The 27,989-nt window shown below is 34.9% G+C and overlaps 1 protein-coding gene across 2 annotated transcripts in view; it reads right to left on the reverse strand.

Moving 5' to 3' along the window:
• Positions 1-284: 284 nt before the first annotated feature.
• LOC149776496 (phosphatidylinositol 5-phosphate 4-kinase type-2 alpha-like) overlaps positions 285-27,989 on the reverse strand; it is an 86,244-nt gene continuing 58,539 nt past the window's right edge. The window contains exons 7-10 of one of the 2 annotated variants that reach the window (XR_016416050.1): positions 25,725-25,838; positions 22,243-22,513; positions 4,634-18,349; positions 285-4,449 (exon numbers count right to left, since the gene is read on the reverse strand). Coding sequence is in view for 1 of the 2 variants with exons in the window: in XM_089940930.1 (XP_089797056.1) it covers positions 18,165-18,349; positions 22,243-22,513; positions 25,725-25,838 (570 nt within the window). In the remaining variant the exon portion in view is untranslated. Of the gene's footprint in view, positions 18,350-22,242; positions 22,514-25,724; positions 25,839-27,989 lie in introns of both variants that reach the window. The other variant, XM_089940930.1, reaches the window with a different exon arrangement.

Here is a 27,989-nt window from a genome sequence, read left to right on the forward strand (position 1 = left end):
TTAGGATTCCAGTATCTCATCGTTTTTTCCATTCCGTAGGCCATAGAAAGACCAAGACTACCGGTACTTTATTTTTAAAAGAAAAAGTAATATAAACTTGAAGTAAAGTTTTAAACACCCCAAATAAAAAAAAAAATGGAGAGAAGACAGAAAATGGAACGGATACAACCGGGCAAAAAGCAATGAATCCACGCAACTTTACCGAGAATATTTTTTTTTTCATATTAACTTTCTTGTGAATATACTTGTATAGGACATTCAACAGGAAAAAAAACCCCTTTGCATTTAGGTTAAAGTTTATTTTTATTATATTATTCAACTGAAACTGGTGGAATTCTGTGACATTTATAATAAAAGGGACATCACTACGAGAAAAGCTAATGCATCAAATCTAAGGAAAAACAGTATCACGATCAAATCTAAGAAATCATTTAACAAGAGAAAATGCAACATTCATGTTCGAATAAATACAATTGTTTTATACAATTACAAATGCTAAGAATGTGTGATTTTGTCGACAAAGTGAATCTAACAGTGAAAAAAGACACACAACAAATGTACATATCTGCGACAGGAGTAACTGTAAAACAAGTGGTAATTATCTTTGTCACGTGGGTGTCAAAAATGTTTGCTGCGTCACCATACATTGATAATGTATCACACCGACAATCATAAGCAGGTGGTAATTATCTTTGTCATGACGAGTGTCAAAAATTGTGATGGTAACACCATACACGGATAATGTATCACACAACCAAAAGCAGGTGATAATGATCTGTCATGATAAGTGTCAAAAATGTTTGATGGTAACACCTTATACTGTTAATGTATCATATAGACAAATGAAAACAGGTGGTAATTATCTCTGTCACGACAAGTGTCAAAAGTGCTATCTAGGACACTATACATTGTTAATGCATTATAAGGACAATCTTAGACAGAGACAGCCGAGAACCAAATACATATCCCCCAAGATACATATATTATACATTATGGAACAAAATGAACAAGTAATGAAATATTAACTACACTGTACACAAAGTTAACATGTGCAGAATCCCATAGTTACAGCATATTGAAATAGATATTGATATACAAGATAAGCTGATTTTTAATCCGAACATTACTGATCAGTGTCATGTTGAAACAACACTTCGCATGCATCTGAAAATCTTATCTTGTTCAATCATTAGGTCATAACACACACACACACACACACACACACACACACACACACACACACAATCTCTTTGATTGCATATAAGCATAATAATAAATAACAAAATGGCGTTAAATCAAAGTAAACCTTCTATGGTGGTACATAATGGAATCTCTCAACATCGCTGGAAACTGCGAAAGGTATACACCATAATTTTAATAATAGCAATTAGTCGCAATTCCTGGAAGCAATACGAAAGTTTTTTCTTCTCTACCTCATTTACACGCCAATTCTGATAATTTCCTGTACTGCCTAAGTTCTGGTCAGTATTCTTAAAATTTCATGTATTGTTCTATGTACAGGTCAATATTTTTTATAATTTCATGTATTGACCCAAGTTCTGGTCAGTGTTCTTAAAATTTCATGTATTGTTCTAAGTACAAGTCAATATTCTGATAATTTCATGTATTGCCTTAAGTACATGTCAGTATGCTGATAATTACATGTATTGCCAAGTTCATGACAGTGTATTTAGACGGTACATATGGCTTAAGTCAGTTGGTCTGTATCAAAATAATGGGATGGTAGTACAAGGTCATACTTTTCAGTGTTTCCGATTAGATTGTAAGGACTGATTCCGTCTCTATGATCATTTGACTTTCTTACCTATTGGAACAGGTTTTAGTTTCACACGTTTCTTTTACAACGAAAGCTACTTGTGCCTCCTAGAATTCAACAAAGATAAAATAATATATGCCCTCAGTTCTAAACAATGAATAAGTCATAACTGGATGTGGAACATCAAAGACGATTGCTACGCACTCCTGACGGTATTCCTCGTTACATGCCAGAATGGACTTGTCTTATGCAATTAATATATTCTGTCTTGTTGATCTGCTCTTGTGATTTTGCAAAAGCAGTTGTGCCCGTCAAAGCCAATCGAGTCTAGTTTTCAAAGTTTATGTGATTCAAGTGTAAAATATGTCCCAGAAATAAAGTAAACAGATGAAACTAGGTTGAATTCATGAAATCACTGAGCTTAAAAAGAGTCAATTTGTATAGAGACGAAGACACACAACTAAAACGTTGATGGAGGCAATGATAAGAAGGGCACATCATTTATAAACCACCTAGCCCCACTTTCAGACAGGCATCTAAAAGTCTGTACTCAGATGATTTGGCTTATCAAACTTTAGTCAGTCTTAAATTTTAGACAAGCCCGGAATCGCATTTCCTGCACATACGAAATACCCCAAAAATAACCGTTAGGTATACTGGAAATACCGTACTCCCTCATTTTCTGCATATAAAGTAATCATTCTTACGTCTAACGGAAATACAGTACCCCTTCGTTAGAAAGCCATCCATGTGTGTTATATATATCACCTGATAGTAAAACCACCTTACAATGAAGTATATTATACAGAGTTATACTGCTACTTAATGAAATTGGACACATGCCCATACTTGCCTTATAACAAGAGCTGTTACAACGAAGGGTACTATAGTGAGGGAGTGATCTATTATTTTAAGTAGTCAAGTGAAAATGATTTTATTATTTTATTTCCGTTGAAGAAAACATGTGTAAAACAATGTTATATTATCGTTGAAAAAAGCACCCACTTGGTGGTACCCACAAAGAAAATTTGTTTCATGACATTAATTCTATCGAAGATGATCCCTTATTCTTCCTTGTTCAATTTCAGCCTGTTTTCCATATTGCTGATGGTTAGCTGGTTCCCTAATTTCTATACGATTAACACACGACTGGGTAAATTTGTTTTAGTAATAAAGAAGCTCACCTTATTTTAACTTCTACCGATAACGCTCCTGAAATTTTCTTTAAAAAATACAGTGTGATCCATTATCTTACACCTGCGAAGTATATACTAGACATTAAGCAATAACAATATTAGATTTGAAAACTATGTTGTATGACAAAGCACAATTAATAACTGTACCTTTCATAAATTCATGTAACGACCCAATGATGAGCCCTTTGCAAGATACAAACTCGTATTATCCAATACTGTGTTAATAATTGTACCGTACCGTACGTAGTATACCAACTTGAAAGAAGACACGGAAGGACCGTACAAAGCCAGCTTATCGATATATAAAATACATGGCGAGTTTTTCCTGTCATATTCTGACATCGATTTAGGCAAGTTCATCATGATTGTTTCCATATGGAGTATGATGAATTCTAGATGGCTTCTCAACTTTTTGTAAAATGTTTGGACTTTGATTTTCTTTGATATCTTTTGAAAATAATTTTTTTGTATAACAAAAGCAACAAACAGATCCCCTGATACATCTCCCCTTTAACAAGATCAAAAAAGTTTATAATAATGTTATCTTCATGTGAACTTCAAGTAAGAGATATAATATTACTGGGCAAACATGGTAAGTACTACTCCCCCCCCCCGTTCATGCTTGCTTAAGACAAATCCAACTGCAAAGAAATTAATTGCTTTAATATCATTAAGTTCTCCATGGAAACTGCAAGCATGTATGTTATCTTTAACTGTTAATTGTTTAACAGCTTTCACAATTTACTTTAATTTCGAAAACAGGAAGAAATTATGTTGCCAATTTGTAAAGTCTAAATAAAAGTTTAATAATATGAGTAAATCCACACACACACACATTTTATATATATATATATATATATATATATATATATATATATAGGTTTACTATTGAAAAGATTATGAAATCTAAATTCCTTTTGTGCTCAAATGGCATTATGTTGATCTCTGACCATGTAGAATTAGATTGCAGAACCAGGACCACTTGGTTCACAATCAAGTTTGACTTTTGCAAATACAGTCAATATATACTATTTAATTTATGTACGTTTCATTAGATTACACTGTAATATGACTTTGTCTATTACTGACATTCAATAGCTTCAAATCCAAGAAACAGTCATGAGAAACTTATATCTCATTTCCAAGAAACAGTCATGAGAAACTTATACCTCATTTCCAAGAAAGTCATGAGAAACGTACACCTCATTTCCAAGAAACAGTCATGAGAAACGTATACCTCATTTCCAAGAAAGTCATGAGAAACGTATACCTCATTTCCAAGAAACAGTCATGAGAAACGTATACCTCATTTCCAAGAAAGTCATGAGAAACGTATACCTCATTTCCAAAAAACAGTCATGAGAAACGTATACCTCATTTCCAAGAAAGTCATGAGAAACGTATACCTCATTTCCAAGAAACAGTCATGAGAAACTTATACCTCATTTCCAAGAAACAGTCATGAGAAACTTATACCTCATTTCCAAGAAAGTCATGAGAAACATATACCTCATTTCCAAGAAACAGTCAAGGAACAGTCATGAGAAACTTATACCTCATTCCTAAGGAACAGTCATCAGAAACTTACACTTCATTTCCAAGAAACAGTCATGAGAAACGTATACATCATTTCCAAGGAACAGTCATGAGAAACTTATACCTCATTTCCAAGAAACATCACCCAAAGTGCTTTGTCATGCTTGCCATGAATTTTATCATGGAATCAAAATGTTCTGAATATCATGCCCATACAATTTCTTAAATTGAAAAATACACACTCACACCATGAGGTAAACAGTAATATTACACTTCATTTACATAAAAACCTCTTCATTGGTCAGGTACTCAGTTACCGAAAGATTTAGTAACTATTTAATTCATGTAATATACCACTAGCAATGTGACCTTGATCTCTGCCCCCTACCCAAAGCCAACTGAAAAGGTTGCAAAAAATGTAAGTTACTACAACCTTAGGTTTAAGTAAATGTCACTGAAGTAACTGTTCAGTATTCACAAAGACAGATGGCTAAGTTTAGTTATTTGTCTCTAAAGGTTATTAAATCTGTGGATGCAACAATCACGAGTCGCGTGACGTTTGACATGGACACTGCCAATGCCTTACTTATAAATAGCTTCAGCCTAATGTCCATACCACGGGGGAAATGGCTGAGTATCAAACTAATTACTGGTACATTCAAATGCACCTTTGGTTATTGTATATCACGTACATCATTAGAAATTTTGGTAAATATTGACCTTTGACCCTTATGATTTAAAGCCAACTGGAATGTGTTTTCCTCTTTGTTTTTCTTTTCATCCAAAAAATTTTGTACAGGTAAAATACAGTGTAAAAGTTATTTTGCTGATACGATCTTCTTTCAGTCTCAGTTATCCTGACCTCTGACTTGTTGACTTAAAAAAATGACTGGTGCCTTTCTTGTATCAAGTGCAGGCCGTCCACAATGTTTGATTTTGGTTTGTGACTGAGTTATTTTGTTGAACCAAATGACACTAAGTAATTTTGCTCAAATTACAATCATGTTATCAAGCATAACTTAACTTGTGTTTGCAAAACACATATGCCCCCCCCACTGTAGACCAAAAAGTTGAAAATACTTTAAAAATTTTACAAAACATTTGAAGTAGTGCAAAAATTACATGACAATCTAAGCACACCATTTATATGCATACAAATATGGCTACATAATTTCACTTGCTGACCTCAAGTGGGGTTTTCACTTAATTATGCTAAAAAGAATTTTGTCAAAGAAGTCTAAGTCTAACAAACTAAACAATTTTTGACAGGAAGACAGGTGTATGCGTAGGCAGTACCAAACCATGATGCTTCCGCTGCTGTGGTGGAGTGTGGGTTGTTGGTGGGAGGAGGAGAGGCATTAAAATATCAAGTTCAAATGACAATTTTCCGTCTTGGAAAAATGCACTGAAGCATAGACTTACTCCGTGATTACTGCTGTTCCATTGTTGTATGAAAGTGTTTACCCTGTTTTCCAACTTTTCAATCTCAGACAAGAACACATGTAGCAGGTTACAGCGGCAAAGGAAGCAATGCACACTATTGGTAATACCGCTTGTGAATTTTAGCTCAATGACTTAGTTTAGGGGTATTTTCATGTCTCTGCAGAAGTACCGACTAATATACAACACTTCATGGGCACACACATTTGTCACACATGAGTTAGCAAGCCCAGTCCCTGTTTATAATTATTTTACCAGTTTTATGACACAGAGTCCACCAAGGCTGAAGATACTTGTCTGAAGAGTCATACCCATCATGTAGCTGATTATCTAATGCTTTTCTGGAACCAACCCCAACTAAGACAAATAAGCTCAAAATACTATTATTGTAATGATGAGACCATTTCATAAACACAAAAACAGAAAATACTGCACTTTTCCAAGTGTAACTCAAAGCCAAGTGCAAACAGCATAAAGCTATACCTGCTGTACTGGTTCAAGCTGCCAGGAGCCAGTCTGTTGCATTAGGTGTAAACCATAGAGAAGCAGATCTGCTGCATTGGGTGCAAACCACAGAGAACCAGAGCTGTTCCATTGGTTGCAAACTATAGAGAAGCAGATCTCTTGCACTGGTTGCAAACCATAGGGAAGCAGATCTGTTGCACTGGTTGCAAATCATAGGGAAGCAGATCTGCTATGTTGGGTGTGAATATCAAAGAGGCAGATCTGCTGTGCAAGAAACAGCCAACACTGAATCACATCAGCTGTGTTGGTGGAGACAACAAAGATCAAGATCTGCTAAGTTGAATGTAAACAGCACCGAGTCAGGTCTGGTGTGTTGGGTGCAAACAGCACAGAGCCAGATCGGCTTCATTGGGTGCCACAATTTACAGTCAGATTTCCTATCATGGGTTTAAACAGCATAAAGCCAGATCTCCTGTGCTGAATGCAAACAGTACAGGGTCACTGCTGTGTTGGGTGTGAGCTGCACTGAGTCAGGTTTTGAAGTGTTAGGTGCAAACAGTACAGAGTCATTTATGCTGTTTTGGTTGTAAACAGCACTGAGCCAGATCTGTTGTAGCCCGATGAACCAAAAGACAATGGTCAATGCTATTTGTTCTTCTTCATGTTTGTTCAAAACAGGGTAGACTCAGACCTGCCACTACATTATACAAGAGTCAATCAAATTCTTTGTTTTTCGCAGTTGGGTGCACATTTTACAGGTAAATACTCTAACTTCAAAATGGTCAATGCTGTTCAGTGGTCAAGGCTTTGGATTTGTGACCAGAAAAATATTCGTTTAATTCCCACAAATCACTGCATGATATAACCTTCAAAGGGTAAAACATCAAACCAAATATTGTAAATCTATATTCACGATATTGGGATCGGACTTTATGGGCCAACATTTGTGATGGCTGGGAGCAAAGTGCTTGACCACAAGAACCCCAATAATCATCCACACCACCTCATGGCAAAAATATTTTTATCAAATTAAAATGTTTCTTTTGTGAGTACTAAACAACAATAAAAAATTGGTGGTTTACTGTTAATATTTTTTTTAAACATTGGGATACAAGATTGAGAATATATGAATTGGTACACTTTATACTGTTTAAACCAACCAAGCTTTCTTAAGGGTAGATAATCATATTCCAAAGGAAGACTAAAGTCAAACCGGTGTTCAGTATTCATATGGGACACTAGCCAAAATTTGTTTTTTTTAGACAAGTAAACATTTATACTGATGGAGAGCAAGATTTAACAAGAAACCAACCGTTAGTAACTTGTGAATGACATGATGAACAAAAAATGATGCACAATTTTATCTTAGTAAAGACAACCACTTGGAATTTTTTAATCTTGATATGTTAAAAAAAAAAACGTGTATTTAGGGCAATTTACAATTACCACTGACCATACTGAGCAGGCCACTTCTTTAAACTGGGCATTGATACAGCGCAAAGTGACAAGACTGAATGAATCTCACTTATGAGTAGGGGGATCATTATATTGAAGGAATGTCCAACCAGAGATTCACAACTGACCACTGGATCTTTTCTTATTGGAAGATCTTGGTAACATCATGTTGCAGTGCATGACTTAAGTGAAAGCAGCAGCCATATTGTGAGTGTACTGCAAAAAAATCACATCTCCATACTGCATTTCAAAATTCAGTTTGTTCTTATAATTCTGTGATAGCTCTTGGATACATCATTAGTACTTAAAGTGAAAATAAAAAATAAAAATGCTATTATCATTTGTATCTTTCCTTTGAAATTTTGTGAGAATAGGATTTCATTCATTGTGTAATGAGTCCAAAGGATGGGTGTGAAATAGATAGATGGGGTGGGTAATATCTCTGTTGCAAGTCATTTAGCAGCTAAGTATATTTTATGCTGATTGCATAAAGATTTGGAAAGCTCAGTTCAAATTTATGGGCCATATCCAGGGGTTAAACACAAGCGTAACATTTTGCTATTGAAATAACTTGAATGCAACTGTGGATTGCTCTACTTTGTGAATTTCATCATCTTCTATTAAATCAAGCCACATTTTAATTGTCATTTTAAAGTGAACAAATCTTTCACCAGACAATATAATTTGAAAAGGCTCATTTCAAATATCAAGACAGTATTTAGGGTAAAAACATGAACAAAATTCTACCTTTGAGACAACTCCACCTTAGTTTCTGATAAAACGGTTAAATATAAACCAAATGCCATATTTTATGCATTTCCTATTAATGCAGTTTAGTCATATGTTATTTAAAAGCTAATTTAAAAATTAAGGACAATATCCAAGGTCAAACAATAAAAGCTATTTAATAATCTGAACTTGTGAATTCTTATACACACACACACACACACACACACACACATGCATATATACATATAAACTGATCTGATTTACTTATGTCTTCATCATTCACTGACTGAGTATGATTTAATTTGGTCTTATTTTAAAGACTAATACATTACATACAAATTGCTTCATTTTCAAATCATATGATTCATTTGTAGACATTTCTGAATGGTGAGAAAACATCATTTCTATGTTGATAACAAAATATCTGATGTGAATGTGTGGAACAGTGCTATAATGTATCCAGAAGTCTTTATCAACTGGCTTTATAACAATGACTTCTCACGTCTGTCTGCTTGGGTTCATGTGAGAAAGCTTGCCAGTAGCTTCCCATGGGTCTGTGGTTCTTCTCCACCGAATATACTAGCTGCCATGTATCACGTGCTGACAAATAGTATTAAAGCCATAACAAGAGCAACTGGCTTGACATTACTGCCAAAATGTTATAACATATTTGCGACTTATAAAACTCATTACTGTTGTCGATGTTATTAATGCTAACTACAGTGCTGTCACATGTTTACTACTGACCATAGTTACAGGTTGTTTACATCCTGAACTCATTAGCCACCAAGCATGAATGGGCACTTACCCAGACATTACTTACGACAGCACCAGCATTTGCATATGAAAGGGTTGCCACAAGAAATACAAGGACATTGGGTGTGTTGCAAGTCTCTGCATTAGTCTCTGCATTATCATGTCACTGGACTAACACAGATCTGACTGAACGTAGTGAATAGTTATAGCCTGTGCCATGATTGGACAGTAGTTAAACATAATTTAGAATATGCAGTTTCTGATTGGCTGCTGGTAACAGATGGGTGGGGTTGTGTGATTCATGGATTTCAATGGGGATGTCAGGTTATGCAACAGAAGTTAAAGAAAGGAGTCAGCAAGGGAAAAAAGTTCTTAATGTGAAGAATGTTCCAAACTGTTTGCTTTGAGAATACAAATCTCATACTTCCCAAGGAAACAAAACTGCTCTAAAATAAAAAGCGTGGAGTCTATGTCATAAATAATAAAGTCTAGAAAAAGAAACTTTGCAAAACTTACAAAATAAGAGTTGAAACTGAGAAGTTCTTTTCAAGACTTCATAACAGAACTCCTGAACAGACATACAATACTAAATTTAAATGACTAAAATGTATTACCAAAAGGACTAAAAATAAGCATGTACATAACATCATGTGAGCCATGCATAGCACACAGATATTGAATACAGGACCAATTTTCATGTTTTTCTTATTTATGTGCATTACAACACAAATGCCAGTTTTGACAAAGTATGACAGTATAAAGTACACGTGATACAAATTTCATCTGGTATACTGTATGAATTGGCTAAATACAATCAGCAACCTGTACATTTAAATAATTCCAAAACAACTTTTCATATATTATAGAAAACACATTGCTTTTCTCAATTTTAACATTGCATATAATGGCAGAGAGACAAACTTTTAAAAATGTATGTAAAAGCCTCCAAGCTCTAGTGAACACTTGATCCTTTCTGCTAAAAAAATGTTAGTCTTCGAAATGTACATGATGGGCAGAGTCACAAGACGGACAAAATGGATAAAGGGACTTAACTCTACCAGAATGATCCTGGATTTTAAAAGTTCTAAATATAATTTCGTACTTCTGAATTAAAATTCAACTGACATTTGGAATCAGATAATTGAAGGCAAAAATGTTCTTACCTGTTCTTAATTAGTCACTACTGAGTGTCAAATTGGCTTTTAAACATATTAGCAAAAAGCCCCTTTAGGTTACAACAATAAATGATCCAGTTAGTAATTTTCGACTTTTTAAATCTCCATTAAAATACCATCTTATAATTTGTTTTGCATGTGGTCACTGCCCTATAAATAATTTCTGTACACTAAATATTTAATAAAATGGAGTCCAAAGAATTGCCTAAATTACAAAACAAAGCAGAATTTGTATATTACTGCTAAGTCTGGTCAAATGAACTGAGTTTAGCGGATTGTAGCTCAAAACCCCTAAACACGTCTCTGAAAGGGGCCAAATATGACAAATCTGGGTCTACACAGTTTGCAATTTGACTACTTTTATGCTAGTACATATGGTTTGAACAAAAGTCCTAATATATTGTTGTCCTTCTTGTCCCAGGCTTCCTTAAAATGAGACCTACTCTAAACATCAAACGCCCGTTATGTAGATCCCCGATTATGCAATGCAGACCAGACCCAATGCACCCTCCTGTGTGTTGTGAAAAGTAACTAATGGAGGGTGAAACCTCAGTGGCTCTGTGCTAGCATACCATACTCATGACTGACAATGTTCAGGTTTGATTATTACCACCGGATCATCCTGGGTCAGCTACCGTGGGGCACCTTTGGGTAAGGCACTTTACTCCAACTGCTCTTATGTGTGTTGATGTGCTGTAAAACAACAAACACCAAACCAAAACCCATTATGTACTGAAGTAAATTTATCCTTTTGAAATCACCCATCTCCATACTCAGATCACCTTTTCTAATGCCAGTTGTGGTCCTAATTGGTGAATTGTATTGAACAGAAAGTGGCCTTAAGTAATTTCCCACTTCTAAAGAGCCAACAGACTCTAATGGTCACTATTCTGCTAATTTCTTTACACTCAGGTATTTTAGGTTTTCTTTAGTATAATAAAACAGTTAACTGACAAACTGTCAACCCATAACATGTCATTAATTTGGGCAGAACCTTCCTGTAACACAACATATACCTTGAATGGACAATCCTCACTATTATCTCAAAATAGGAGAATAACTCTTCTTTAAGCAAAATGATATTTAATGAATATTTTAACTTTTGAAATGCAAGAAAATATAATTTCTATTCCAGATCGTCATTTCAGTTTATTGTAATAATATATACTACTTTCCAAATGATTCTACGCACTGACTTGACATTTTTAAATTGTGATTTAATGCTACATTTATTGTTTTATAGGGAAGAGTAGTAACTTATATTGTCAATACAACTTTGAAAATAAGTTACATTAGCAATGAGAACTGACTTTCCAAGGCAAAAATTTGCTGAGAACAGAGAAGAACTGAAACTGTTACTCCTTAAATTGATTCTTTTTAATGAAAATACCTTCTGAACAATTTTAGTCTTTGATGTTTGAAGCAGTTTGAAAAAATATTTTCTTGACATGCATTTAGAACCATATTTAACATTATTTCATAGTTGATTTCACATACAGTTGTTTATATTATCAGAGTATAGTTGCCTATGACAACTACTTCTGTAGAACCAATCAGTGCCAAATTTACTTGTACTTCAGCCAATTAAAGCAGGTCTTTTAAAACCATATAAGATGTTAACATGTTTAATCAATTTGCACATGTGAACTATCCCAGAACCAACAATCTGCAATGCTCACTTTAAGATATCATATGTGGATAGATGTGGCACCAAGGTATGATGTGCCTTGTCTGACCTCTTGGAGAAATGACAGAAACACAGGGTCATATTTTAAAAACGTGTTGTGTCCAACTGATGCAGTCCTAACTTTATTGAGGTGACTTGGCTGAAAAGTAGCATTTAGGTATAAATACTGCATAAAGAAAAACCCTGACTATCGTGCCATTTTAAAAACTAAGTTTCAATTCCCAACAAGATGAAACAAGGGTATGAAATGTCACAGAAATGTAACTACAAATTTTTAACAACCTTTTGTAACAAGCATTTAGATTGGTTAAAACTGCACCATGTGATGCAGAAAACTAGAATTCATTATTTCAAAAAACCACAAAGGGACTACTTATATATTTATTCACTTTAACTATAATGGTAATTCTCAAAAGTCCCTGCATAACTCGAAATTGCCTAAATAAAATATTGTCGGTATCACTGCCTTTATTTTTCATTGAAAAACGCATAATTCAAATAACATTAATACCAGTCATTTCAGCTGTTTATGAATCCTAATTGTTTTGTTTTCAACAAATAATTTCATTATTTATTTTGGCCTTCATTAAAAAAATATAAAAAATCTATACGAAATTGCATTAATGTCAAATTAATACAAGTTGCAATCATGCAAGTTGGCACATACTGGCTTAAAATATAGTTGTCTTTTTTAAAATTGTTCATTATCAGATATTGTTATAACTATTTGTACTTATAAAAATTGATCTTCATATTTTACAGGGTTGATGACGTTATGAAGCTTCAAAATCAATTATACTCAAAGCATGAATCGCCTTTGCTTCACTACAAGTGTACATGCACTACGTGTGTGTGTGATTTGAATTATTAAAGTAGCTTTAAAAAGAATTCAGTCATATTGCTAGGTTGCCTGCAGTGTGGCAGTTTACAGTGATGTCTAGCACTGGGGCATAATGCTGCAGACATGTAACATGATGTCCCACCCAGTCCCATTATCCTGACAACAGGCCAACCAGTACTAACATTAACCTCTTAATGCTGAGCGCCAAGCGAGGTAGCTGTTAGTATCATTCTTGTAAGTCTTCGGTATAACTCAGCCGGGGATCAAACCCACAACCTCCTTGATCCGAGGCGGATGCTCTAACCACTAGGCCACCAGGGTGTTCCCCCAAAATGTGTAACATGCACTATGTAATCAATTTTCAAATGAACACAGTAAAATACGAAATTCAGATCTTAGACATAAAACTGTACGAATTTTATAAATATAATTCACTATAAGTCTACTGGACAATAAAAAAGCGGGAACATATTTAATACCACTGACTTTGTACTGATGATTTACTTCAATACATAATGTCACTGTTTGATCTTTGGAACACTACAGTATGAAAAATACTATCACATAAATGAATGGATATGAACGTATAAAAAACATGCAAAAGAACACAAACAAAATAAGGAACACAAACAAAATTAGGAACACGTCCAATTACACAAGAACATATTGTGTATCAAACAAAGAACTAGTGAATAACAAGTGGATACTGTCAAGATAAAATGAAATAATCTACTATGCAAAATGTTAACATAAATATATGTGAAAAATTTTAAAATATGAAACAAAATATTTATTTTTCATACACAAGTTAGATATTTCGAGAACAATGTACAGCTTCAAACAGTGTCAGACATATTTTTTAATATGCTTACAGATAATGAGAAAAGTTGTCAATTTTTTTAAAAAAAAATTAAGATTAAACCATACAACAAGCCAGGGGTTCCATTAATTTTGCATTTTTCTTAGTCCAGGATTCCCATGGTTGGAGAAATGGAAGTACAGTACCTAAATCCTGGAAGTTGCATCATTTCACTTATTGAAAACCTTGGATCCAGTGTCTTTGTTTTTGTAAAAGTTTGTCATTTGTATGTAAAGAAAGATTTTAGTATGCAAAACAAAATAAAAATACGCTGAGCTGAAAGTGACAAGAGTAGTACCACATGCATTCGAGACAAAACAGGAGGGATTAACATAGTCATAAGATCCGTAATAATTGCTCTTTGAAAATTTGGAGAAATAAATCTTGTTCTAAAAACACCAAACTAAATATTAAAAGAAAAGGATTTAAGAATCACTACCTGTTTCTATGAATAAGGTCTGCTTCAGGCACAGTTCAAGGCTCTGAGCCAATTAGACTGATGAACTTCTAAAGACTTATTTCATTGTGTCTTCTGGTGCTTACAGGTTTAAGCTATTTAAAGCAGGAATGACAATGATGTCAATCCGCTCCTTTTTTGACTTGCTGACCCTTAAGGTCACACCCCTCCCCATTATGTGGTTCTTATATTTACAGACTAATTTACCTAGTTTGCACAGAAAACACATCAACCAAATGCATAAAAATATGAAAAACAATTATATATTTAAATTATATTAAAAAAAACAAATGATAAATGGATTAGTTAAATTTGTAATATCATCTCAAAACCAAATTCACGAAAAGTGAGATATGTGTGTAGTTGTAAATAATCTGACAGATATAATAAATCCTTTCAAGAAAATGGTCCCATACAGTTTCATTCAGTTGCCATTTTTAATGGTGAATGCTAAGGTCGAAGCAAGAAAAAGTTACCGTAAAATCAGATATGCTGTCTTTATGCATCAACATCCGCTGATAAATACCATACCATAACAGGTTATGCATTAACATTCAAGAATAAAGACTTTACCACAGCCTGTTATGCATTAACATTTAAGAATAAAGACTTTACCACAGCCAGTTATGCATTAACATCCAAAGATGAAGACTTTACCATGGCCTGTTATGCATTAACATTCAAAGATGAAGACTTTACCATGGCCTGTTATGCATTAACATCCAAAGATGAAGACTTTACTACAGCCAGTTATGCATTAACATCCAAAGATGAAGACTTTACCATGGCCTGTTATGCATTAACATCCAAAGATGAAGACTTTACTACAGCCAGTTATGCATTAACATTCAAAGATGAAGACTTTACCATGGTCTGTTATGCATTAACATCCAAAGATGAAGACTTTACCATGGCCTGTTATGCATTAACATTCAAAGATGAAGACTTTACCATGGCCTGTTATGCATTAACATTCAAAGATGAAGACTTTACCATGGCCTGTTATGCATTAACATCCAAAGATGAAGACTTTACCATGGCCTGTTATGCATTAACATCCAAAGATGAAGACTTTACCATGGCCTGCTATGCATTAACATTCAACGATAAAGACTTACCACAGCCTGTTATGCATCAACATCTAAAGACAAAGACTTTACCACAGCTTGTTGCCTGGCTTGTAATGATAATCTTACAAGAAAAGCATTGGCCCAAATCTTGATAGAGCTGTTTATCACAGTAGGAGAAAAATTGCTTTATATCAGTGCAATATGAATCAGGTGACCATCTCAAGGTATGTGATCTATGTGTGGCAGTTTGCTGAGACACATTTTTTATTTCTCTGCGCATATCTTCAGTTCATACATTAAAAAATAATCCCAGTGCAGGTCCATATCAAGTAAATCAAAATCAAAGGTAGACTGGTTACAATCCAAAGAATCGTTCTGAAACTCTTCCTTCCTGGTTCTAAATTTTAGAAAGAGTGCATGAGAGTTTCAGTTAGTAACTTCTTATGAAATCTGACACTGTTCACAGCCTTTCCTAAGCTGAAACCAATCATGACTTTAAGGGTCACACTTTATCAGTAGGAACAAATTGATGTTGTGTCATAAATACCAAACAGCATAGTTTTGGATGCTTTATGAAGAACAAAACCCCACTCCAAACCATGAATATCCTACATATATATTGGGTAGCTCCTCAGTTGTTAGAATGTTAGACTTGTAATCCAAGGGTTACAGGTTCAATATTTGCTAAGCCAGCCCTGGTCACCTCCCTGTGTCTCCTTGGGAAAGGAACATTGCACCCATTTTCTTATCATGATATAGCCAATAATGTGTTAAATGTTCCATAAACACCACCTCTCAAATTATACATATACTGATCATTTTCAATAACATTAGCTAAGGCTTATATTATCAAAGATGACAATACAAGAAAGGATGAAAAGACTGACAAGTTTGATGGTTTTCTGAAGAGACATCACTTTAAGAAAAAATGGATAATCTGTGCATCAAAGCATTCTAAAACACAATCTCCAACATTTTTTTGCAACAACAATTATTAAACTTGAGATGACAGCTGCTTGTATGTGTGTTATCTATCCGCATACCAATGAATGTCTTTTGATAATGGGCAAACAAATTGTGGAGAAAAAAATGCTCACATTAAAGGATATCTGTACCAGACTTTTGGCAATTTATGAAGGACTGCAGAAACCTTTCCAGAATAAAATAAAGTCATTTTCTGATCAGAATTGAAGTTTAAACTTGTACTAAATTCCAACCTTAAATATTTTTGGCCTTTTTTAAAAATAGTTTATGTTTCTTGTAACTTGTATCACGTGACCACTTTGTAGATTCTCTAGAAGTTTTTTACAACTTTACTTTGGTGACAGCTTAACTGTGTAGATAATATTATTCATATCTGGCAATATTTTCACCAGCACTGATTTAATCTCTACTGAATGTTATCATCGCTCGATGGAATGGTAAGCAATATTAAGACTGTCCCAGATATACGGGACAATATCTGGGACAATCTGTTAACATCATTTGATGGAATGGTGAGCAGAGATTAAATCAGCGTGAGGATGAAAGCTTCATGTTAGCTTTCTCTATAATGTTTGTGCATGTGGTTGAAATGATAAAAATATTGTCAAATACAATTTTACTGTTTTCATAGACTGCCAGTTGTTTGTTTTTTTTCAATTTTTAACAACTGGTTAAATTTTTCTCATACAATGTTATGACCCATCTTGAGACCATCTGTCTTCACACACCAATTTGTGTTGGCAGAAACGGTCTTCTATGTTAGCAGATTTTTTATGCAAGGATCAATTTCTGTTATACAATGTGATTATCTCTGTTGAGAGACCATCTGTCTTTAGAAATCACTTTTTGGCAGAAAGGGTGGTCTTTGTTTAAAAAATAAATGTTTGCTATATATTTTGATGATCCCTAAAGAGAGATCTGTCTTGAGAAATCATTTTTAGTTGGCAGAAAGGGTTGTCACTAAAAACGTGCTAATCTAAATTACAGGAACAACAAGTAAGGTATATATTTAATTCAGATATACTAGGATCCAAAATATTTGTCTCAAAAATTTCACTTTAAATATGGACCTGGGGTACTGCAGTGTTTTATGATATTTTCTAAAAGCAATTATCAAACCTCTAAAGAGCCAAGTACATGTAATGACCAATATTTCAAGGAGTTCAATATTTTTAGACCTGTAAATGAAAAGAACTTATGATACCATACCTTGTAAACTTTGCTGTAATTATGAAAAATATAAATCAACAAACAATATTCTTACTGAAAATCTTTAGGGAGTCCATATTAGTAAAACAATTTCATGTTCTTGACAACAACAATAGTGAGTGCTGCAGTGCTGAGATAAAGAAAAAGAACAATTTATAAGGGCATGAAGAAATAGGAAATGTCGGCATACAAAATCTCTTCATGGCTTCATTAAATGCCCAAACAATGTGAATATCTGTGTAACTTAACCGTACAGACAACATACCATCTTGAAAGCAAGACCTGATTAGATATCAGATCATACAAATTGTTTAGTTCTCACAAACAGTGGCCATCTTTTAAATCCTTTTCAACCTGAAGATCAATCCAGTGGAAAATCCAATGCTGTTTCTTATCTGTACCTAGGTATCCTCTTTCAAAAATCTGAAATTTCATACCTTTCTGTTTCTTGATTTTGCATTATTAGATCAATTTTACTCATGAAAGCACTTCAATGCTGGATGAAGAATAAAACAACCCACGGTATGGCTACTCAATGCATTTTGATATGAAATCCATGAATCGTTTTGCGTACTGGTCAGGTTTGACTGTAGAAATTTCAGCTCCAGCACCATGTTTCATTGTCTTTGCCGCCTGGGCTGTGCGTTTTTTCATGCTGTACCGTGTGAGTATATCTATTAAGGCCATGAAATAAATTTCTTTCCTTGGTGCATCTGAAATAAAAATGAAAATAAACTGATAGCAATTGCTGCAACTATTATCATTAAGAATCCTTGAACATCATACTTTTAAAAAAATTCTTAACTTTAAAACCATGATTTTATTAACCATGTATCACATGATATCCTCAATCTTACCACAACCCAACAAAATTCCAAGAGTTGTCTTTCCATAATCAATAAGGTACAAGTCCCAAACTTATCCCAGTAACTTCAATTTGTTTTATTTGAGACCTTTGCCACCTACCAGAGAACCTCTAGGGGGAAGAGCCAAATCTAAAATTAATCTTCTTGCCACTTGCTGCTGTGCCGACATGTACTGGAATCTTGGACAATTTAACCCATTTTATTATCCTTAAAATGCACATGGACTAAAAAATGACCAGATATTCAAGACAGACCCATTTCTTCCTTTTAACTGGCCAGTGTTCAAACCATCTCAAATATTCTTCAGGAATAACAATATTTTTTAATAAACTGCTTTTGTGCAAATACTGGCTGTCAGATTGGCAACATTTTCATTTTGGACAACGAAAACATCATTAAAAGTCTTTTGGTGTATACCAATGTCATAATGAGCAATTCAGGAGGAGTTGTGACAAGAAGATTTTCAAGACAGCCATCATTGCAGCCATAATGAATGTATGACTGGCTTCATTGTCATTTAGGACCAAGTAAGTAATACAAGAAGTCTACTGGTGAAAACCCCATGTTGATATAGCAACCTATTTTGGGAGGAGTAGAGACAACACTATTTTCAAGATAGCCACCATAATGGCCATGTTGAGGGCCAGTCATTTTCATTTAGAACCAATCTGACACCGTAAGAACTCTTCCAATGAAAATCTCTATGTGAAAATGACTTTCCATTTAAGAGTAGTGAAAACATGTTTTCATATTGGACATCAGATCAGCATCATTTTAATTTATGATCGACATAATAAAAGTCTTTAGTGGAAACCCCAAGATGATGTGAGCATTTATTTTAAAAGTGATCATTCAGGTTGTGCAAAGATAAGAATTTCAAGACAGCAACTGTGGTGGCCATACTGACATCAGAATAGCATCATTTTCATTTAGGACTAAGTAGTCATCAAGAAAATTCATTCAGTGAAAACTTCCTGTCAATATGACTTTTCACTCAAGGAGTAGCAAAAACAAGATTTTGATGATGAATGTTGAATCTGCACCATTTTCATTTAGGACCAACTTGACATTATCGTAAGTCTTTTAGTGAAAACCTCTTAAAAGTAGCAAAAACAAGATTTTCAAGGATGGACACATATTGGACATCAGATCAACACCATTTTATTTTTGGATCAACAAAACATTATACGACGTCTTTAGTGAAAACCCCATGTTGATATCTGTGTGTGTGATTAGGACTTTTGAGGCAGCTTTAAATAAAATTCACACATATCACTAGGATGTCTGCAGTGTAACAGTTTATAGCGATGTCTAGCACTTGGGCATCATGCCACAGACAGGTAGCATGATGTCCCACCCAGTCACATTATCCTGACATCAGGCTGACCAGTCCTAACACTAACCTCTTAATGCTGAGCATCTAGCGAGGCAGCTGTTAGTACCATATTTGAAAGTTTTTGGTATGACTTGGCTGGGGATTGAACCCACGACCTCCCACTTCTGAGGCAGATGTTCTAATCACCAGGGCGCCAGAGCGGTACCATGTTGATATAAGAATTCATTCAGGATGACTAGTGACAACAAGTATTACAAGATGGCCACTGTGTGGTGGCCATACTGGATATCAGATCCATACCATTTTAATTTAGGACAAATAGACATAATAAAAAGTCTTTAGGTGAGAACCCCATTTCAATATGTCTTTTTGTTCTGGAGGAGTAGCAATAACAAGATTTTCATGATGGCCAGTGTGGTGGCCATATTGGATACTGAAGCTGCCTAATTTTCATTTAGGTTTGGTTTGGTACATTACAGCAGAGTACCACAGGTTATTCAGAGCTAAAGCATTTGGAGTAAAGTGCCTTGCCCAAGGATACATCATAGCGGCCATCCCTGGCTGGTCTGATGGTAGGGCAAGAACCTGCAATCTTTCAGTCACAAGTCCTGCATGCTAACCATGAAGCTACTGCAGGTCCAGTTTAATTTAGGACCAAAAAGACATAAAAAATAAGTCTTTTAGTGAAAATCCCATGTTGATATGACCACCCAAGTAGGAAGAGTTGCAATATTAAGATTTTCAAGCTTACTGATTTGGTGGAAACTATGAAATGTCTCATTATTCAAATGACATCAATGTGATCAAGACTGAAATAAGAATCAAGACATTAAAAGAAGTTTTCAAAGCAAACCCCATGCTGATATGGCCATCTAATCAGGAGTAAAGATAACAAAATTTTTAAGATGACTTGTCGGCCATGTTAGATATCAGATCAGCATCATTTTCATTTAGGACCAACTCAACCTCAACTAGATTACTGGATGAATGTGTGTGTAAAGATTCTAGGCGATGTTTCAAGCAGTTTAGGAGAACCATCAATAATAGTCATGTGCTAACAGATGGACAGATGATGGAGAACAGACCATCCATTAAGCTCTTGTGGTCTAAGAGAGGGGTGAAGAGGGCTGCCTGAGGCCCCCGTGTGTCGACAGCAATCAGCTGATTGGGGTGGGGGTGTGGAGTGAGAGAATCCTTGAATTACGCTCTCTGGAAACTCTTTATTATCAATCTGAATCAGGTGGAGGTAATAAAATTCACTTTGTAACGACATGTAGCCTCCATGAACATTCCACATTCAAAACAAGAATGGTTTACTTACACGGTTATGATCGGATGATAACTCCACCACAACACCTCAATATATCTTATCCATGGTAATGTGGTACAAATATATTAAAATAAATGGTACAACTGTCTTTATAAAAACTGGAAAGCAATGTTAGCTTTCACTGACATTCCTAGCACAACTGCATTTCAGCTATTTCCTCACCACTTCTCATTTACGGTTTCAGAAATGCATTCTATTTTTTTGTTTTCTGCTTCCACTCATTGTTTCCTTTCATTTTGTTTATTTGGAATATATTTACCAAAGTAAGGATTTCTTACTTTTTTTTGCAGTATAAAAGGGAGAGAACCATTACTTCAGGATCTATTTTGTAGTATGCTTTATTAAAATAGAAAATGTATACAATATGTAAAATTGTCAGCATAAACAATATATTCCTGTATAATCATGCAAAAGGGCTTCAGGCTGTAGGAAAGTTGTCTCGGACTAAAACGTGGGTGAATTGATTTTCAAGTCCATTCATGAAATGTACATGCATTTAATATTTTGTTTTTAATCATTAATTGTCATTATTTTTTCATCTGCATTCTGACAGTACTGTTTGTATTCATTCTGCAACTGGTTTGCAAATTTTTGTTTCATTTCACTAATAAAATTACCCACGAAGTTTAAGTGGAGGCTTAATTGCTTATACCGAGCTATTTGGTTTAAGAATACCTTCTAAATATGACATTATAAATTTGTTTTTGTTATTATAAAGTTGCTGAACAGAATAAAATTGTCTTCCAACTTTTTGTATATGCATAAAAAGTGTTAAGCTACACATATTGAATTTAATTCAACATATCTTTATTCCTTGGCAATGACAAAAACATAAGAAACCAACAGGAACAATAAAAGCTGCAATGACTGTGTAAACATATTTACTGAATGTACGTATAATCTTAAAATAGTTGGTTTCTTCACTATACAAAGTCTAATTACTTTTCTCCTTCAAATCAACTGTACTATTTATTATTCTGCTAAGTTTCCTTTACTGATCAATGAAAAAGTGATATCAATGTCTCACTATCTACAGATAAGACACGAAGCAAAATGTGTCTTCTAATACAATACCTTCAGCACTTTTAACACCGTATCTCTCTGTCTTTGGATCAAGATCACCTTCAAAAGGGCTGTTAAACAGTTGTGGGCTTTCTGGTGGGGTTGGAACAGAGCTCATTATATCTCCCACTTCACCTCCCTCTACGTCGTACCCATTTTCCTGCTCCACTTCAACATCTTCCTCCTCTTCCTGAGGGTTTTGTTTGGTTTCTTGCTCACCTCGTTCACGGTCATGTATTCCAACAATAAGACTATAATCCATCAGATGAAGACTTGTCAGAAACTGGAAAAAAATTTCAGGGAAAATTAAACTGCATTTTTTAAATCTGTAAAAAGTTGACAGTAAAGGACTTATTTGTTCTGTGGTCTGCTCCATAAAAGCAAATGAAAATCTGTCCATTTTGTGTGATTGTCCATCAAACTCCAGCATTTGTTAAAAAAGTGTGTTGAATTGCTGCTATACTGAATGATACAAGATAAAGAAATACAATGTGACATATCAAAAACTGTTAACAACATTAAAATCTACGAGCTTAAGACTGTGTTATGACATTTTTGGTTCAGATGAATGGTACATTGATATTCTGTAATAAAAAAAGTTGGCAAAAGCAGTTAATTCTGTTAAAGCACAGCATAACAGTAAAGTCTGTTGGCAGTAATCATATCAGCAGTGTCTTCACTGCACAGACTAGGGGAGATAACTCCCATTTCCTTGAACTTGCTGACTGGGAAAATCAATATAGACGACTTTAAGCAGTCTTGTGCCCAAAAAGGAAAATTGTATGATAGATGTTAATTTGGAAGCCATTTTGACTGTTATATCTTGTCTTTTGAAACAGGTAATACAGTTACGAACAAATAGTGAATACAGAATTATATGACAAACTGAATTTTAAGCGTGAGATCTGAAACAAAATTGATGTTTAACTGACAAATTCCTTGAAGAGACTGGTGCTCTACTGGTGAAAAGAATTACAAGGAATTCAAGACCATTTTTTCTTGCGAACTACCGAGTGTCGAAGCTGTCACTGTAAAGTTTTTGAGTAAGAAGAGGAATTGCAAAGCAGCAACTGAAGAAGCAATATTGGATGCAAGATTGGCATGATTTTCCTTTAGGACCAACTAGACATTAGAAGCCTTCTGATGAAAACTCAATGCGAATATAAGAATACAATCAGGATGAGAAGTGAAGGAAAGATTTTCAAGAGAACTGTCATGGTAGTCATGCTGGATGTCAAACCAGTAGAATTTTCTAAATATTGTTCAGTCTTTTGGTTAAGAAAAACCTTGACAATATGACCATCCATTTAGGAGTAGCAATAATGTGATATTCAAAATAGCCATCATAGCAGTGATGTTGGATTTCATATCAGGATGGTTTTAGATTAGAAGCAGTCGGATATCCTTAAACATCATCTGGTGAAACCCCATAATGATAGATTTCTGCTGAGGAGTAGTGATAACAAGATTTTCAAGCTAGCAGCTATGGTGGCCATACTGGATGTCAGATCACTGTAGTCATTTAAATATGTCGAAAACATGGTGTAGGTATTGAACTTGCCAGGTCTTTGAATTGTGCTCACAGAGGTGGTAGTATTGTTGTAAATATTAAAGTGACCCCCATTTGCATCAGCATAGTTTTTTTCTTTTGTATTCTTTATTTTGGGTATTTGTAGAGGTTAAACCATGAAATTAAATACCTACTAATATGCAAACTTTGACAGGCAAAACCATGAACTGAAGTACCCACAAAAATGCCTTTACTGATATAAAAAAGCACAAAATTGAGCCGTACAAAAATAAATGATACTACAGTAGCAGATAAGCATTACCTAATACAAATTAGTTATAAAATCATCTTTGGATGAGGAAATTTCTTTGCCAACTTAGCTGAACCCATAAATGATGCTAAAACCAGGTACTGCTTATGCCACCATCAAGGTTAACTCACTTTACAAGATTTCACATCCTGCCCATGAAGGTTGTTGCTGTGGTAGAGCATGACCTTAAGAATCTGGAATGAGGTTGACATCCTACAAAGATGTTGTAACTCCACCAAAAGTGCCATTGACATCAAAGCTATAGTTTCGGCTAAAGCTTTAATATTTGTAAGGCAGCCAGAGACAAAGACATCTTACAGAAGGGTAAAGAAGGCCATGTTTTAGGTCATAGTGACGAAGTGCATGCCCAAATACTGATAGCCTAATGTGTTGTAAGTTTGGTCAGTCAAGGTTACCATACCCACCTGAGACGGTCCCAAATGGCCAAACGGGTGAGTAAACCTTCTAAAATCCTCACTGATGGTTGCAGCCTGGCAGAGGGAACTGACCAACCCTTCTACTGCCTGCCTGCCTCTTGGTCTTGTGCCAGTCTCAGATCAATACTCTTTACCAGCATCAAATGTGTGGTAACAAAAGATAAACTTTCTTGTGTCTCTGAGGGTGTCTTCAAACTAGAAAGAATTCTTTCGTTTGACAACAACTGGAAGGTTGTCAGTTTTTTTGTGGGGTTTCATGCCATTTTCAGCAAATGACAGCTACTTTGTACAGGAAAAGATCTTGGAAGACCCCAGATGGAACCAACAACCCATGGGAAGCTATGAGCATGCTTTCTCACATATCCAGATTGGTTGAAACTTAAAATCGCATGGAGTGGTGAGGAGGGGTAGAAGTCAGCAAACTTCATTTACTGTCTTGTCAAAAGTCTGAATGACACCATTTTCCATTACTAGCCCCACATGGGATGGAGATGAGGACATTAACTGGAGAGAAGGCACCAAATCAATTGTTGTCTCCTTAAACTCACTAAGTGCACTGACAATCCTCAATTTGCCATCTGCACTGTGAGAAGTAGCATGGAAATTACTGTTTGATGGAGAAGGAATATGAGTGAAACCCCTTCTCTTTTCACCAACATCAAAGCTAAAGGGAAGAACAAGAGGGTCTATGGTCTGCCCTGTTTGCCAGCAAATGGGGCCATGGAAAACTCATCCATAGGAATTTTCACCTTGGACTGGGGACTTGCACCAGGAAGAGAGACAGCAAGATTAAAATAGCTGGTGATGTAATACTGCTTTTAAAGCTCATTCTGAATGCCCTGCATGAAGATCAACGGCCTTCTTAAATAAAGAAATAAATAAATACAAGTCATTAGTTTGTACTGATGCAGCACCGCCAACAAATAACCATTATGAAATCAAAGAAAAAGAAACTGATCTGGCCTGTATATTGAGCCCACATCTGACCTTTGATAATACAGACATTTATTTAGCCAGAAAAGTCATTTATAAATGTAAAAGACTTTAACATTTCGGTTAATCTGGACTACAGATGGAAAGGGTGAACATGCATACAGATAAATGCCAAAATGATTGCTATAACAAGCCTTCAATATGGAAGGCTTGAGAACAATACACATATCAGACATTTATTATTAATTGTAAATTCTACATTACTCCATAAAACTGCCATGATGAAACTGGACAAAATACTAACCTCAACATCTCTACCAAGTGTTGCCAACAGCTTTTCTTTTTCTATGGGACCTATGTGTATTCTGGCACCATCATTTAAGAAATCATTATCCTTATATGTTGGCAGATCTTTGCTCTGCAAGTAAAAGAAAAAACTTCAATATCAGCCTTAGTAACTGTAACAGCATGCCATAAAAAACCCATACTTTTTACCACATATTCCAAATCCCCCCTCTCATCCTGATAATTTTTCAATATTTAAACTATTTAGAGTTTTTACTTTAATACAAAGATTTTTGCTTTATGCAGATGCTAACACTTTCCCATGCATGTAAAACTTACGAGATATTTAATGCATTCTTAGAAAAAGTCAGTTTGGAACATATGATATATATGCATTCTAGTCTCACAAATTCCAGGCAATAGCGATTGGGCAGCAGACAAAAAAAGAAATATAGTTTTCATTTTGGACATCAATGCATGCAGAGGAACCTGTAAAATTCCGTAGTGCTGATATTGACAACTTACTAAATTTTGGTATGCATGTCAGCAGTATTTGCAAAAAGGCCCTGCAAGAAATTAATGTTCTTAAATGTTTAAATACCTCTCTTTGGAAGGAAGTAAGGCAATGTATCCATGCATTTGTTTTGATAAACGTCAATTTCCATCAGCCCGCATGGAAATTATGTGGTAAATACAGAGAATTAGAAAACCTCCAGTTTAGGGCTCTAAAAATCTATACACAATGATACTGATGGTAGATATGAAGGATTTTTACATTCCCAAGCCTGTAGGATACCAGGTGAATCAGGGTCCATTTTACATTTCCAAGCCTGTAGGATACCAGGTGAATCGGGGCCCATTTTACATTCCCAAGCCTGTAGGATACCAGGTGAATTGGGGCTCATTTTACATTCCCAAGCCTGTAGGATACCAGATGAATCGAGGCCCATTTTACATTCCCAAGCCTGTAGGATACCAGGTGAATCGAGGCCCATTTTACATGCCCAAGCCTGTAGGATACCAGGTGAATCGAGGTTCATTTTACATTCCCAAGCCTGTAGGATACCAGGTGAATCGGGGCCCATTTTACATTCCCAAGCCTGTAGGCAGGCTCATACTTATAAAATCATTTGCTCATCTGATAACATTTCATCAGTTTTGTAGCCAATTTGTTTTCAACTTGCTTTCTTTAATGCATAACAGGCTACTTTGGAAGTTCTAGCTTTTCACTTAAGGCTTTAATTAAAATACTAATTTTTGTGGAATTTATGTGTTCATTTTTTTAAGCATATTTAATGTTTGGCTTATTTTATGATTTGTGTACTGTGACTTCTATGGTGTGGTATATATAGAATCTATGTTGGGGTTTGGACCGAGACAAGGAAATCTCAGTTAAGGGTTTATATTATTTGTCTCCCTACGAGACATATAATGTAAACCTGCGACTGTGATTTCCTTGTCTCGGTCCAAAACCCAACATAAATTATTTTTCTCGCCCAATATTTTCCTTTAAAGTAAAAAGAATTCTGCACTAGCATTCATGTACACATTTACATGCGGCGCATGTATATAAATATGTTAATGAGGGCTGTGGTGTGACTATTGCGTCCGAAGTACACAGTTTATACGCGTGAGCAAAGACAAATAACAACATAAAACGTCACATAATAATGAGGTATTATCACATTTAATATATGGATGGTATATGAAATTGACAATAAGTAATTAATATTTATTACAAGAAACCGTTTTATTTTCATCAGTTCCAATTTTGAAAAGTTATATTGTAAATAATAAAACGATATTGGCTACTCAGCTGTATTGTAGTTATACTTAGTACAAGCTGTAACGAAGCATAACATCTTTCTTTAGATTATTCATGTGTAATTAGAGATCTCTGTCACTATCGTATACAACTATTCTTTTCTTTGGAGGAGGTGAAACTGTGTGTGACATACTTGTGTTGTCCTTAATATTGATTGTAAAATTACCCCCATGTATAACAGACCCTCCAAAAACGGACTCTAGTAGATAACCATGTGCTAAACTTTCAAGTTCACGGATTCTTTGAACATTTATTTTTCTGTCCTGGAAATATGACAAGTGCTAAAGTGAAATTTGCTTATGGATTAATGTGCTGACAGATAAATGATTCCTTCTGGCTGGTAAGTGTATTATTTGTCATTAAATATTGTAGGTACACCAGGGCACAATGGAGATGCTTAACAAAATTAGAAAAAGACATGTTTTATATAACACTTTTCTGGCTGTTACCAAGTTTTCC

This window comes from Sinohyriopsis cumingii, chromosome 18, assembly GCF_028554795.1.
Source record: "Sinohyriopsis cumingii isolate HCF-2022 chromosome 18, ASM2855479v2, whole genome shotgun sequence".
Taxonomy (NCBI): domain Eukaryota; kingdom Metazoa; phylum Mollusca; class Bivalvia; order Unionida; family Unionidae; genus Sinohyriopsis; species Sinohyriopsis cumingii.